General features: G+C 38.5%; 1 protein-coding gene across 4 annotated transcripts in view; it reads right to left on the reverse strand.

The window, feature by feature from the left end:
* Tasor (transcription activation suppressor) overlaps positions 1-13,333 on the reverse strand; it is a 53,649-nt gene extending 40,316 nt beyond the window's left edge. For 2 of the 4 annotated variants that reach the window (XM_074043990.1, XM_074043989.1), the window contains exons 1-5: positions 12,699-13,333; positions 3,643-3,788; positions 2,356-2,448; positions 1,068-1,140; positions 336-427 (exon numbers count right to left, since the gene is read on the reverse strand). In XM_074043990.1, coding sequence (XP_073900091.1) covers positions 336-427; positions 1,068-1,140; positions 2,356-2,448; positions 3,643-3,788; positions 12,699-13,065 — 771 coding nt within the window. In that variant the 5' untranslated portion in view covers positions 13,066-13,333. The remainder of the gene's footprint in view (positions 1-335; positions 428-1,067; positions 1,141-2,355; positions 2,449-3,642; positions 3,789-12,698) is intronic. The other 2 variants (XM_074043991.1, XM_020171821.2) reach the window with 1 other exon arrangement.
* Positions 13,334-16,113: the final 2,780 nt, after the last annotated feature.

A 16,113-nucleotide genomic window follows, 5' to 3' on the forward strand; every position in this document is an offset into this window, starting at 1 on the left:
TTTGAGATAGAGTTTCATGCACTGTTTGCCCAGGCTGGCTTCCAACTGTGATCCTCCTGACCGCTGCCTCCTGAGTAGCGAAGATTATAGGCATAAGCCACAGGCAACCGGCTTCTGTTGAGTATTTTTGAGACAGTCTTGCTTCTTGGCCGGGCTGGCTTCAAACCTCAATCCTCCTGATCTCTGCCTCCCCAGTAGCTCAGATTATAGGTATGAGCCACCAGCTCCTGGCAAGTGTGGACTTTAATCTAACTCCTAAAGACTTGGGGTCAACTAAAATTAAAACCCAAATCAAATGTTGTCTTTCATACATCAATGTAAAAAGCTGAAATTACCTTCATAATTTTAAAAATAACAACATCACCCATTGCCCCAGCTTCCAAAGGATTAGCTTGTAATAAATCAGCATACCTAGAAAGATAGATACCTAATAAAGAAAAAAAAAAAAAAAAGAGAGTTGAATAAGCAGGATATAAATACAAAAAAATCCAAATAATTAAGCAACAAGAAAAGAAATATAAACTATAACAACTTTTTAAAGAGATATAAGTAAAGACACTAGAAATAACTGACATTTAACCAAAGTAAAAGACAAGAAGGAAAAACATGAAACTAACCACATTTTTCAAAATCACATGGACTGGGGAAAATACTCGGATTTGAACTTCAGGCCCCAAGATTGCAAGTCTCCAGTCTTTTGTTTTTAGTTCTTGTTCAGATGGGGTCTTGCAGTTTTTGCCCAGCCAGCCTCAGACCATGATCCTCCTACCTATGCCTCTTAAATATTTGGGATTATAGATGTGAACAACCATGCCAGGATTATTTTTTGAGATGGGGGTCTTTTTGTACCCAGGAGCTGGCCTCAAAACACTATCTTCAGGATCTCCACTCCCTGAGTAGCTAGGATTATAGGCGTGCACCACCACATCCAGCCTGAGACTAGTCTACTTTTCTGGAAATATGATAAAGCATAAAGGAATTTAATTACAAGGACTTGCAGCACAATTACATGAGGTATTTTTAAATGGCAACTTAATAGCAGGTGAAATATAAATTTTTAAAATTACCCATGGAAGGACTGCCAAGAATTGTTATTTTGGACTGGCCCACCTGTAATCCTTTTTCACATATGCTTTGAACCTAAATAAACAAAATGTTTCATAATGTTATTAAAAACATGAAAAGGTAATTTATACATTTATTCTAAATTAAATCTAAACTTCTAAGTATATATATTCTACATTAGACATTTCTGTATAATGTAATACATATAAATGTATATTCCCATTTATTACTAAATATCAATCTGAAACCTACACTTTCAAAATAATAATATCAGGAATCCCATCTTTATTTAAACTAGTTGTGACAGATATTCTTAATTCCTGCCTCTTACAAATGTAACCGTCCCCTTTTAGGGAACACAATAAAAATATACACACACAAATACACACGTATGTATTTAGGGTTTTTTTGGTGGGACTGGGCAGGGCTTCCCATTTGTAAAGCAGGTGCTCTACCACTTGAACCACACCTCCAGTTCATTCTGCTCTGGTTATTTGGAGATGGGGTCGCCTTAACTATTTGTCTGGACTGGCCTCAAACTGTTATTCTCCTGATCTCAGTCTCCCAAGTAGCTAGGATTATAGACATGAGCCACTGGTGCCCAGCTAGAATATAACAAAAAATTTAAAGGGGAAAAAAACAAAACAAAACAAAAAAAATCAAAGAGACAATAATTCTACCGTCTTTAAAGGAGGGGAAAAATGGCTACAAGAACATACAGTTCTTATAGTGAAAGTGACAGTAAAGTTTATTCGGAAAAGAATATACTTTAAATAGACTGAAAGCAGGTTGTCTCAGAAAGAGGTGGAGAATGATAACCTTTTCTTTTTTTTTAACTGGGATTTTGAACTCGGGGCCTATACCGTGTTGAACCACTCCACTAGCCCTTTTTAGTGATAGGTTGCTGCCTTCGAACCTCAATCCTCCTGGATCTCTGCCTCCTGAGTAACTAGAATTATAGGCCTGAGCCACCAGTGCCTGGTTAATGGATGATTTTTTTTTTTTTTAAATAAAAGGAAATGTATTATCAAGCACATTCTAGGGGAAGAAAATAGGACTGTTCAGAAAAAATACGACTACATTTGAAAGACAAATTACAAAACATTCATTCCTCTGAATCATTTCTTCTACTTATACTTCAAGAAAATATGTTAGCTTATACTTACCAAATGTAATGTTTTTTTCTTTTTCTTTCTTTTTTATTTTTGGTGGTACTGGAGTTTAAACTCAGGGCCAAATCTTGTTCTCTGCCCTAGTCCTCAAATTATTTTTTCTAAGAGGTCAACTCACCTGGTATCGATCAACCATGAGAAATGCATAGGATTCTGAAAGTTCCTTATCTAAACGACCATCAAATTTCAGTTCTCTTCGCTTTTCTGTAAACTAAATGAAACCAAGTCTATAATAACTATGTGGCATATGATTATGCTTTACTAAACCAAGAGTTTCAAGCATTTTTCCCAAGAAATCCCATATAAATCAAGGTAGAAATTATTTTTTCTATCCCTATAATTCTGCCTTTCAGGTTTATTTCTCATTTTAACTGGCTCTTTACTGATATAAAATAGTCAAACAAGCATCCAGTACTATAAATTCTAACAACTTCTATGAAAATTTTACCATATTTCAATTTTCTCATGTGATAAATTCATGTTTCAGTTATCTTATAAACTCCCATTTAGGACTGGTGAAGTAGCTCAAGTGGTAGAACTGTCTATAATCTCACGGTTTTACTTAACATAGCACATTGCATATGGATTAGTAAATCTATTGAATGACCAATTTCTAGACTATAAACTCAATTAGGATGAGGAAAAATGTTTCACTATCTTATACATTCTTACAGGATAAGAGTGACTTGTTATAAACTATTTTGAACTGTTAATGTAATTCTAATCTGTCAGCTTTTATATTTAGATTCAAACTTACTCAAAATATAGAATACATAACATTGTATTACTGTTCAGGCCACTACTGCCCTCCAATAATATAGTTAATGTAACTTCAGACAAATTTTCAAATAAAATTACATAATCCCTGTTATATTAAGTTCATTAATATATTCAACTTAATATTTTCATACTTTTTCACTAACAATTTATACTAATAATATTAACATAACCCAGTTACCAAACAATTGCAGAAAAAAATACATCTGATTTCATTATCTTCCAATTTAAGACATTTAATTAACACGTACTCAAATTAAATGAAAGAGAAAAAAGCCTTATTATGAACTAAGAATTAAACCACTGTACAGTAAGCTATTCCTATTCATTTTAGGAAAAGAAGCTACTTTATAAAACTGCATGTTAGTGTGATAAACATAGTGGCGTAACAACTTTTAGGAAGAAAAGAGATACCACTTAGGAAAGGGGATGTAGCTTAGGGGTAGAGCGCTTGCCTAGCATGCGCAAGACCCTGAGTTCAATCCCCAGCACCTGAAAGGAAAAAAAGATACCATATAAAACTTCACCTCTCCATAATGACTTTCGTAAAAAGGAGTATTTCTAGAGAAAAAGGATTTTCTTTTGTTTAGGCTAAAGAATCTTACAGAAAGTACAACTTAAAACATACCTCCTTTTCCAGTAACTCATTATGTATCAAGCAAGCTCGTTTGTAGTTAAAATTTGTCATTGATGTTGGTTCAAGGTAAGCTGAATGGAGAATATTTAAAACATCTTCAAATTCTCGAGAACCTGGAGTTAATGGCTGGAAAAGTGCTAAAATAAAAAACAATAAAGGTTATTCCATCCTAAATGTAGATTCTTCTGTTTTTGTGGGTTTCTTACTCTTAACTTTAAAGTGAAAAAAAGGTGTCTGGTCTACTTTATGTCATGCAAGACATACTTATTAACTCACTGAAAACAAGTAAAATCAATTGCCTAGACAGATTAGTTCCTTCAGAAATGAGGATTTGGATCTTATATATACAGACAAGGTTGCAAATGTACAAACCTTAGGGATGCTACATTAGGCAATCTAAACTGCTTAGATTTTTCTAAGACCTTCTGCATGCACTCAATTTGTCTCAATTCCTATTTTATGTCTAAGACTGTGTCTTTCAGCAAACTAAATGATTACACTGGAAGTGAAAACAAAAACATTTAAGGCACTTATGTGTCTATGAAATGGTTCTGTTTGCTTTCACTACTGAAGCTGAACAGGCTGCACTCAAATAGCTTTATTAATAACATAAAGAACACTTACTATGGCTATTTAGAAAAATGTTAAGACGCAAACTTAACATCTGACATAACATTAAGTCAAAACTGAACACAATACCAGACCTACCATTTACTGCTTTGTTTAAGATGCAGCATAAATAACCAAACAATAGCTCAGTTCTCTCAATGTAAAATGGAGAACTCCAGCTCTCCTAAAAACCGTAAGATGATACACAGAAGGCTCTTCAGCATGCATATGGTAGAAAGTAGGTAGTAAGCTTTTATTCCCATGTCCTTAACCCATTCTACATCCCATTTAATTTTTAAAACATTAAATATCTAATTTGTTCTTTGGGACAAAGAAATTTCAAACAACAAATCTATACATATAACCTTTCCCCCAAGTCAAAAAGGAACCACTTTTCACTACAGACAGAACTAAACATAAAAACTATATTATGCTCATTATCATTATTTTTTAAGATGCTATTTAACAGATGTCAATTAAAATACTCAGGTCACTACCAAGAGCTCTCTTATACATATTCTTTTAAGTATGCCATCTGGCAGGTAACTGTAAATAAGTTGTTTTTTTACTGTGTTTTCTATACATGGTTATTTGGCTTTAAAAAACACAATGCTGCCAGGCACCAGTGGCTCATGCCTGTAATCCTACTCAGGAGGCAGAGATTAGAAGGACTGTGGTTCAAAGCCAGCCTGGGCAAATAGTTCCCTATCTCAAAAAATACCTAACACAAAAGGGTTGGTGGAGTGGCTCAAGGTACAGACTCTGAGTTCAAGCCCCAGTACCGCAAAAAAAACAAAAAACAAAACAAAACGTCAAATGATGTATCACTCAAACTAACTGTATGTACATTCCAAAACTATAAAAAAGTAGTTTTTGAGAGAATGTGTATGAAACCAAGTTGTCTACTTTGGGATTGCAGATATGTATGCACCCATAAGAATAAACTGAATATGGTTACAGTAATACAATTAAAAAATAAGACTAACTAAAATCCCTAAAAATGGAACAAGACTACTAAAGTGTCTATAATCAACTTTGTAAATGTAGTCAGTAACTGATTGTAAACTCCATGAGAGCAGAAACTACATCTGCATTGTTGATTATTCTTTCCTATTTGCCAGTAGGTAGAACTGTGAGTGCTGGCCCCAAGTAGGTTGAAAGGTTGAAATGAGTGAAGAAATGAAAATAAACACTGTCAAGACTTTTTCTGGTAGTTTTGAGATCTGATCAGTGTTGCTATATGTTCAAGGCTGGCCTTGAACTCACAATCCTCCTGCCTCAGCCTCCAGAAGGCTGGTATTATAAGTACACACCATCATGCCCAACTTAAAACAATTTTTATACTTAATACAAACACGATCTACAACTTTGAAAATGCCTATCAATTTAAAATCCATTCACAAATTCAATACACAAAAGTGAAATGAAAACTCAGAAAAACACATCTCAATTCAAATGTCTTATAGAATGTTTTATAGAATAAACATCTTTGTGACAACTGTCTCCTACCTAATTGTGAAAAACAAATGAGCCAAGTTTGATTATAAAATTTTGAGTTTTATGTATAATTTGTTTTTAAGCAAAGTAACTTCATGTATTTAAGTGTACCAAATCATAGTATGTGGCTTCAAATTTATTTTTTAATTATTTTTTGCCCATACTGGGCCTTTAACTCAGGACCTTTCACATGCTAGGCAGGCCCTCTATTATTGGAGCCACATCCACAGCTTCAAATTTAAGAAACTTTACAAGTCTACATAAAAAAACTATTTTCTTTAATTAAACTGCCCCAGCACTATTCCCAACATCAATCTAATAATGAGTAAAAATTCGTCAAATATAAATTTGGGTAAAAACTTTAAAATCTTCCTCAAAAAGTACTTAAGATTCCCAATCCATTCCAAAGCAATGTCCCATGGAGTCTTGTCACATGTACTTAGGATGACTGCTAACAGGAAAAAAAAAAACCTCTTGCAAATAAAAATATAGAAAGTTAGCTACGCACCTGTGGCTCACTCCTGTAATCCTAGCTACTAAGGAGGCAGATCAGGAGGATCACGGTTCGAAGCCAGCCCAGGCAAATAGTTCATGAGACTCTATCTCAAAAATACCCGTCACAAAAACGGGCTGGTGGAGTGGCTCACGGTGTAAGCCCTGAGTTCAAGTCCCAGAACCGCCAAAGAAATAAAATATATAAAAAATAAATATATACATATATATATATAAAGTTGTATGATTTTAGGCCTAACAATAAATGTCTGTGTGTGTCCTAGATATTTCATGCTTCAGATAGTTAGTTAGATCAGAATTGTCATTTCCTGTGGGGCACCAGTGGCTTATGCCTGAAATTCTAGCTACCCAAAAGAGGCAGAGATCAGGAGGATCATGGTTCAAAACCAGACTGGACAAATAATTCACAAGACCCTATCCAGAAAATACCTATCACAAAAAAGGGCTGGTGGAGGCTCAAGGTGTAGGCCAAGTTTAAACCCCCCAGTGCGGTAAAAACAAAAAGTTATTATTTCTACAAATAAAATTATGCTGCTACTATTTTTAAGGATTTCAAGTCAACATGCTAATAGTGACAGTTTATAAATTTAGTAAGTTCATTCCTTGGTAGCCTATTTTTTCTTTAATAAGGTCTCTTAACACTGCATTTACCCTCATCAATATTATTTCTCACTTCTCTTAAAGAAAGCTTAAATATACCATACTCTCAATTATGGGTCATTATTTGAGGAATAATAAACCCTGTAATTATTCAAATGGAGAGACAGCATCTCATGTGAACCATCCATTTCACTTCTTGAAGTCACTAGCCAATACGCTATTTCCTGGTTTCTGGTAGTTATTGATTCTAACCAATACTAGGTGAGTACTGCTTTTCAGATACTAAGAGCTTTATATACATTATCTCATTTAATCATCAAAAACACTTTTTGAAGTTCAATCGCATATGATCAGCTGACTTGGCGCAAAGTTACAGTTAATAAATAAAGCAGCTGTGATTCAAACTCAAACTGTCTAGCTCCAAATCTAAGTAAAAACAGAAGATACATGTGGCTACTAAAAATGGCATCTTCAATTCAATCAAGAGCTGGAAAAATGATTATTTCCTTATTTTATGAACCAGGAAATCATACAGAACATTTAGATATGAGAAATTAGATATAAGCAAAGAATTTGATTTATTGTTTTTTGTTGTTGTTTTTGGCAGTACTGGAGTTTGAACTCAGGGCCAGGCAAGCACTCCAGCCACACCTCTAGCCCAAAGAATTTGATTTCTAAGATTATGTTGTTTCTAGTCTCTTAGGCATCTTCTTTCAAATCTCTTAAGTATTTTTTCTAATTTTTCCTTTCCTACAGAGATAATGGGACCAAAAGGAATACTAACTCTTGGTTTATGAAGATGAACAGCATTTGCAACATCAGTTCTTGGACACATTAAGAAACGGAAAATTTTGCTTAATTTCCATTAAAAGCATGTGAGAGCTGAATTCTGATCATACAAGGTCCCTATCAGCAAAGTGATTACAGGAGTATTTTATGAGATGGAAAAACACAGATCTAGTTGGGTACTTTGGAATTCATAACTCAGAACTAGAAGAACCCAAATATGACTCCCAGCCATACTATCAAAACACTTTTTAATTACCAGTTATATACAAACATATTCAAGAACTGACCAAGTAGCAGCATTGTTCCCTAATCCAAAGAACATTTTCCTCAGTTGACTTTATAAATGTAGTTAGTGCTAATGCAGATCTTCCTGTATTATGCCTATGTAAAAATTATTATAAAGATATAAAAACATGCTAAACTTTTAAAAGATGGGCCACTGTTATCAAAACATACAAATGGACAGAATTTATTATAAAGTTTTTTAATTTAAAGTAACTCATAGATAAGGAAATTAGCAAGGACGGGCTACTAATTGAAGGTGGTCTACAATTCTGAGTCACAGCTAAAATGTACTGGTATTAATGACCATAATATAAAAACTATCCATATTTTCTTCACAATAATTAAGATGTTTTTAAAATAAATCACTTTTCTTTAAAAAAAATTATTACAGACAAAATGCTTCAGGAAGGGGTGTTTCATCTCTAAATCAACAATGTTAAACCTGATGCAGATTAGTAATGAAAACACTGACAAATCAAGTAGAACCAGTACAAATATCAAATTTAACTTTTGAGGGAATGAGGACTGGCCACTGAAAATTTTATTTTCATTACTTAGAATTTATAAGCACCTATCAAATGTTTTATGGGGATAACTATGTTTCTGGCTAGACTTTGGGGCCCAGGCTGACTTCCATGTAGACAGCTCATGTTTTCAGAACCCAGTCATCCACATCCAACTACTCAAAACAGCATGGAAATTTCCTTAAGAATGATGCTTGACCCCAATGGCTTCAAAAAAAAAAAAAAAAGTGCAAATTTTATGGGAAAGATGGGGGATGGGAGGGAAAATTAGTCATCAATTCTCCTGGACTAAACCAGTATGGAAACCAGGGCCTGAAGGCTGTTAATTTTTGAGACTCCAAGAAGTATATTATCACTAACTCCATTTCTCACTAACTTTGGTTTCTTTTTGTAGTTGGTGGTGGTGGTGGTACTGGGCCTGAACTCAGGGCCTCATGCTAGGTAAGCAGGTGTTCTACCAGTTGAGCCACTCCACCAGTTCTCACATTAACTTTGGAAGGAAATATATTCAATACAATTGCCCATTCTAATTTACTTTTGATGACATACTAGATTTAGATACAACAAAAGATGACAATGGGGGAAATATCTAACAAAATTTAATTCTACCCCTTAGTCTGACAGTACTGATTAAAAGTGTTTATGGTGCAGGGTACCAGTGGTTCATGCCTGTAATCCTAGCTACTCAGGAGGCAGAGATCAGGAAGATCCTGGTTCGAAGCCAGCTGGGCATATAGTGTAGACCCTGAGTTCAAACGTCAGTACCACAAAAAGAGAAAGTGTTTATAGTAAGCACAGTATCTCCATCTCAAAATGCCCCAAGGTTGAATACATATTAAACATTTCTAAATTTAACAGGGAAAAAAACTTCCCACACAAACAAGTCAAAACAAAAGCTAACTTAATTTTTATATTATAAAAAGAACAATCTTGCTACAAGTTGAGTAGTGGTAAGAAGTTCTCAATACCAAAGCTCAAATTCCAGTCTCAACACTGGTTAAGTAACAAGTTACTTAATTTTTTTAGTACTTCAGTTTCCTCATCTGTAAAATGGGAATAGTACCTATCACACAGGAATCTTGAGATTTAGTTAATATATGTAAAATGCTTAGAACAATGTCCATAATTTACTAAGAAGTATATTAAGTGTTTGCTTAGTCAAACACTTAATTATTACTCAGTTAGAATGGCAGTATTTTGAATGTCATGTTATTGTCATCATAAAGAACTTTCTAGCCAGGAGCCAGTGGCTCACGCCTGTAATCTTAGCTACTCAAGGCAGCCTATCAGGAGGGTCGCAGTTCAAGGCTATTTCAGGCAAATAATCTGAGAGACCCTATCTCAAAAATATCAAACGCAAAAAAGGACTGGCAGAGTGGCACAAGTGGTAGAGTGTCGGCCTACCAAGCTTAAGGCCCAAACCCCAGTACCACAAAAAAAAAAAAAAGAAAAGAAAAGAAAGAAAGAACTTTCTAATATTGCTGGGGGCATGTCTCAAGTAGTAGAGTGCCTGCCTAACAAGTGTGAAGTTGAGTTCAATGCCCAGTACCAAGCAAAGAAAAAAAGAATAAAGTCAATAAAACTACACCATAGTATTTACCTGTAAAATGTGAAAAACAAAATCCTAGTAAAAATTCATTGGAAAAACAGTCACAAGCAAAGGTCCATGAATCTAAAAGTTCAACAAGACATATCTAGCCAATGACATATCCAGCCAATGTAAGCAACCAGTAGCTCACTCCTGTAATCCTAGCTACTTGGGAGGCTGAGATTGAGAGGATCACTGAGGCCAGCCCAGACAAATAGTTAAGAGATCCCTCTCCAAAGTAACTAAAGCAAAATGAAATTGATATGTGACTGAAGTGGTAAAGCACCCACTTTACAAGTATTGGGGGGGGGGGAAGATACCCAGCTGAGCATGGTGATCCTGTAATCACAGCGCTAGAAGTGAGACTGAATGATCAGGAGGGAATTCAAGGCCAGCAAGCCTGTGCTACACAGTGAAGCTAAAAGAGGGATTGATGGAGAGACTCAAGTAGTACAGTATCTGCCTAGCAAGGGTAAGGCCTTGATTTCAAACCCCAGTCCTGTCAAAAAAAAAAAAAAAAAAAAAAAAAAAGTCTACTGAAAATAATCTAATATTCACAATTAAGACTAAGATGAAATACTATTATTAAAAGTATCACAGTGATACCTTAAAACAGATGATGTTTTAAGTGTAAAACCAACAATATCTATGCTTTTCTTAATAAAAAGTTCAAGCACTAACTTCTCCCAGTTTAGACAAGTTAAAGCACACAGTGGTAAATAGCTGCTCATTTAATTTTTAAAATTTCTATTTAAACCACTATTGCACTATTTGAACAACTGCTGCTCAGCATATAGACAAGTTAAAATTTTCCGTAGGCATGAGAAGTCTATTTTCCTTCTTAATCACAACCTCCCTTACAGGTGAGAAGCAAATCTTTTCTAAACGAAAATGGAAACTCTAACCTTTCCCCAAGGAGTATTAAGACTTCAGAGGGAAAACAGCCAGGGTTTATATTTCCTAACTCCCCATTCCACTTTTAGTGTGTTGGAGTGAAGTCTATTTTAGAGCAACCTTTGGATTTGGTTTATGTAACTTAAACATACACTGTGCCTCCCTTCATTTCAAACCAAGTGCTAAGGGTTTCTAGACCTACTTTCTAGTACTAACAAAAGCCCTTTTTAAAAAGTGTATCATGATTTGTCCATATTCTTAGCCAACTAAAAGCTAAGAGACTTCAGGGTGGGGGGCATGGTACTAGTGACAGAGCACCTGTCTAGTGCACACCTGGCCCTGAGTTCCACCAAAAAGATACTTCAAAAGGCTTTTATCAAGTTGAAAAGAAAAACGTTAAGTTCCAACCCCCATGAATCCATGTGAATATACTTCCAACCTATTCTCTACCAACTGGTAATCAGTAATGGGCTATTAACTTTTCTCACAACTACAACCATACATACTCATTAAATACACAGGAGAATCAGCTATTTTGACCTACGTCCTAAACAATGCTACATTAACTCAGTTAAAAGGTACTTCTAGAAACATTCCTTGTGTTAGTGGACAATGGTTAACTTCAGCTTTGTCAACAAGGTTTCTCACGCCAAGGATTTCCTTGGCTTTGTCATCCAAACAGAAATGAACTTTCTTTGTACCTTACTGATGAAAGGTCCTACCAAATTCCAGTTGTGCAAATGGAGCTGGTTTATGCATATGCACAGCGTTTCAGTGGAGATTCTAAGTCTTCATTAAGATTCAAATGACAAACAAAAAGCTTCCTAAAGCAAGCCATAAAAAAGTAAAACCGCGCGTTAGGGCAGGAGAAGAACATTAAAACAAATCCAGAATATTCAAAATTCCTCCATAGTCAAAAATACTCCAATAAACGACAATACTTTTATCTCCACTGAAAGTTCTACAATATGGCATTAAGATTTTTTTAAGCAACCAACTAGTGCAACAGCTCCATATTGGCTTCAAAAACTAAGTCTGGACTTCTTTTTATATCTCAAATTCAAATTGGAGACTCTAGGCCCTGAGCGAACTTGTTTATTTCTTTTTCCCCTTCCTATAGGGTAATGACTGCACCAAGAACCTACCTTCCCATACTTCTTAAGATACAAGAACAGCCATTCTAAGTCTGAATTTAAAAAAGAGACCTATTTAACCTAACGCTTCCAAAAGCAAGGGGGTGGGAACCTATTATGGAAATGAAGTGTGATGGAAAAGAAGTTTTAAGTGTGCATGGATGAGATCTACTGAAAGAGATCTCGAAAGAAGGGAAGATGCTGAACTGGACAGCCAAAGTGCCAAGTCCACACAGAGCTGAAGACTTTCCACTCGTGGTCCTCAGAAGGCCAGGGCGTTGGACAAAGCCCCCACGGCCACAGGCTCTTATTTTTCCATAAACGAGACTTCTCAGCGGCATCTGGAGGACACACCCCGGCTTCTCGGCCTCCTGTGATTGGGGAGCAGGGACCCCATCTTTCCTCTCTGCGAGCTGCTGCTTGCTGCTGCTGCAGCCTCAGGGACCAGCTTCCAACCCCGAGCCACTTCCAGCTTCCACGGAGGGTGGGGGAGGGGCGGCCGGCGCTGCGTGCGTGGTTACGTGTCTCGGGTGGGTGTGGGAAGAGGAAGAGAGATCCTAATGAAAAGATGGAGGGGAGAGAGGAAGAAGGGTTGGGGAGAAGGGGAGGCACCACCTTTCTTTTCTCTGCTCTTCCTGGGGATCTGAAAACTCCTCCTAACGGGCCTTTCCGGCTCTTCGGGGCCGTTGGGTAGGGAGGCCGCGCCCGCGTCCGAGGAGTCCGGAGGCTGCTCGTCGTGGCTGAGGCTCTGGGCGGCCTCGGCCACCGCGAACTCCTCGGGCCCCGCGCCGCCGCCGCCGCCGCCGCCGCCACCACCACCGCTGCCACCGCTGGGCTCGGCGATGGCGAGGCCGCCGCCATCTTGTGCGGAGGACTCCAGATCCGGAAACTCCGGCTTCATCTCATCGTCGCCGCTGCCGCCGCTGCTTTCCCAGCTGGCGTCCGTCGGCAGAGCCGTCTCCGTCTCCGCGACAGTCGCCATCTCGCCGGCGTTGAGGAGCTCCGAGAAGCTTCTGCCCACAAGGTCGACAGGCGTGGGGGGAAGGGGCGGCGGGCGCGCCCACCCTCGCTGCTCTGACCCACCCACCCCCTTCCCCCCTGTGGCCGCGGGCTGTGCTCCCGACCTACACCTAAGTTCAGAGCCTCAAAAGCAGGCGTCCAAACGAGCCGCTCGGCCTCAAGAGCCGCTCCCCGCTCCACCCGCTCTTCAGTCAGCCCCCCGCCACTCAACGTGCTCGCGTCGGGGCCGGGAGGGGGCGGGGCCTTCGCGGGCCGCTCCGCCAATAGGAGTGCAGCGCCCCCCTCCGCGGGTGCAGCTACGCCGCGCCGAGGGGCGGAGCCTCCGGACGCCCGAACCCGCCAAAAAGGGGCGATCGCAACGCCCGGTAAGAGCCTCGACGCCGTGGCCGTGCGCGGCTTGCGTGGTCCTCCAGGTGCTCGGCGAGTTCCCGGGTCGCGCCGGGCTGTTGCTGCGGACCGGGGAGGCGGGCTCGGCCGCGTGCCCACGGCGCTAGGCGTCGCCCCTTTGCAGGCAAGACGGCCTTTTCTGTAAACAATAGACACAGGTTGATCTCAGTTTTGCGAAATACCTGTGTGTATAAATTAGGCCTGGGAAAGAGATAAGGGAATGGATGGGCTCCAGCGATAAGGCCATTAGCTTCTGCAACCTGCCGTTTCCACCAGATCTAGCATCTTCACAGTAGATTACCGCCATCCCGTCCTCTTTAATCCTCCAGGGCTAGACCCAGAGCAAGCACCAAATACCTGGGACCTTTGATGTTATTGGCAGGCTAGTATTGAGGTAGTTCCTGGCTTTTAGGCATTTTTGCCCCTTTGGCTTTTTCAGTTTTTCCTATAGTAAATACGGGGGATGCCGGTGGCTGACGCCTGTAATTCCAGCTACTCAGGAGGCCAAGATCAGGGGGATCGCAGTTCGAAGCCAGCCCAGGCAAATAATTGGCGAGACCCTATCTTGAAAAACACAATCACAAAAAAAGCACTGGTGTAGTTGCTCAAGGTGTAGGCCCTGAGTTCAAACCCCAGAAGGCAGCCCAGGGAAATAGTTCGGGAGACACTATCGCAAAAATGCCCAACACAGAAAAAGGCTGATCTAGTGGCTCAAGTGGTAGAGCCCCTGCCTTCTCTTAAGACCTAATCTTCACAGCAGCCCTGCATTTTATGAAGAAATGCAGGAGGGCTGATAATTTGCCCATGATCACCAAGCAGCAGGATCAGGAGTGAGACCCATGCCCCTGTTCCCAAATTCAGGCTATCTCCCAGGGAGGCAACAGATTGAAAGGATAATTGTAATAAAATCCCAGTCTTTGTCATGTGGTTGCTACTTAAAGGGCATTCCCAAGGACAACAGAAAGTTGGGATGACCATTTGTGACTAACAGCTGATACAGAAAAGCTTCTCATAGATTGCTTCACCTATTCGAATCAGTAGATCAAAGGAAAATGAGTATAAATCAATTATCAGTAAATAGTTAAGATAAAAACCTTTCAGTGTATTTTTTTAAATGAAGAGAAATGAGGGCTAGGCTGAAGGAAAATGGTACATTGTTTTAAAAGAAACCTTTTAAAGTTTGGGGGAGAGCTGGAGCTCAGCTGTAAAGCTTGCCTTAGAACCTCCAACACTGCCAAAATAAATAAATAAAAAATAAAATTGGGAGAGGCACTTTACCTGTTTTGAAAGGGTTCTACGGAAGATTAGAAACTCAGATTTTGCAATCCTCATAATAATAATTTTCATTTTTGTTAGCTCATTGAAGACACCCCTGAGTGCTTTTTTTTTTTTTAAGTGAAAAGATTAGTAAGGAGCCAGGCATTAGTGGCTCAAGCTTGTAATCTTACCTATTTAGGAGACTGAGATCAGGAGGATTGAGGTTTGAGACCAGCCCAGGCAAATAGTTCTCCAGACCCCAGGTCCAAAATAACCAAAGCACAATAAAGTGAAGATGTGGTTCAAGTGGTAGAGTGCCTGCTTTGCAAGAGAGAAGTACTGAGTTCAAACTCCAGTCCCACCAAAAAAAAAGTAAGAACTAACTACATATGGGTGCTGCCATTTAAACAAGGGTTTCCTCATCCACTCAGCAAAAGCCAACCTTACTGGAAAGGTCCTAGACTATATGCAAGGCAACCACAGATTAGTGGTAAATCATACCTGAAACAAAGGCCAGAAAGAACCATTAGTCCTCCATAGAGATTAAATCTTAAATTCTGTTAGGAAAGAAATTGTTTTTCCATCCCTAATCAACATTTTTTTAAGAAATTAGTGAATTAATTATTACACCTTATAAAATATAAAAAAGTATCCCTAAAATATCATTTTAAATATATTTTTAATTATTGTAGATAGAAAAAATTTACATTCAGCTGGATAATATTACATTGAATATTGGAAATATTTTTTAGTTGTTTCTTTGAGCCTAAACACTGCTAGATGCTGAAGATGTAACTGAAGCAAACAGACAGGGTTACCTCTGTCAATTTTACAGTTCAGTGGGAATATATCTAAAACTGGGGTCTGTGGACAGCTAAGCTGAGACCAAAAGATTGAACAAGTAGTTCCCTCAGGAGAAAGGAGATACGTGTTTGCTACATCCCACCTATGGCCAAAAAACCAACACAATGAGATAGACGGCATTTCCATCTCTGTTTATATGTGTGTATATAGGTACAGACATCCATTGTATACATGGGGGAGGGAAGGAATTACCGAAGATGAAGGTGGTTCTGAAGCAAGGGTAACCATGGTTAAAAGTGTAAGTCCGAGTGGGCACATGGCTCAAGTGGTAGAGCACCTGCCTAGCAAACATGAGAACTGGGATTCAATCCCCAGTACTTAAAAAAAAAAGTTTTCCCATACAACAATAATATAGTAAAAAGAAGAAAAAGGTATAAGTCCTACAATCAGTAATGGGAAAAAAATATAGCAATATAAGAACATTAGAGAACAATATGAAACAGTGAATAAATATCAGAACCGCAATTGCTTTTATAAACTTAGAAACATAAAAATATCCAGT

This window comes from Castor canadensis, chromosome 10 (genome assembly GCF_047511655.1).
Source record: "Castor canadensis chromosome 10, mCasCan1.hap1v2, whole genome shotgun sequence".
NCBI lineage: Eukaryota > Metazoa > Chordata > Mammalia > Rodentia > Castoridae > Castor > Castor canadensis.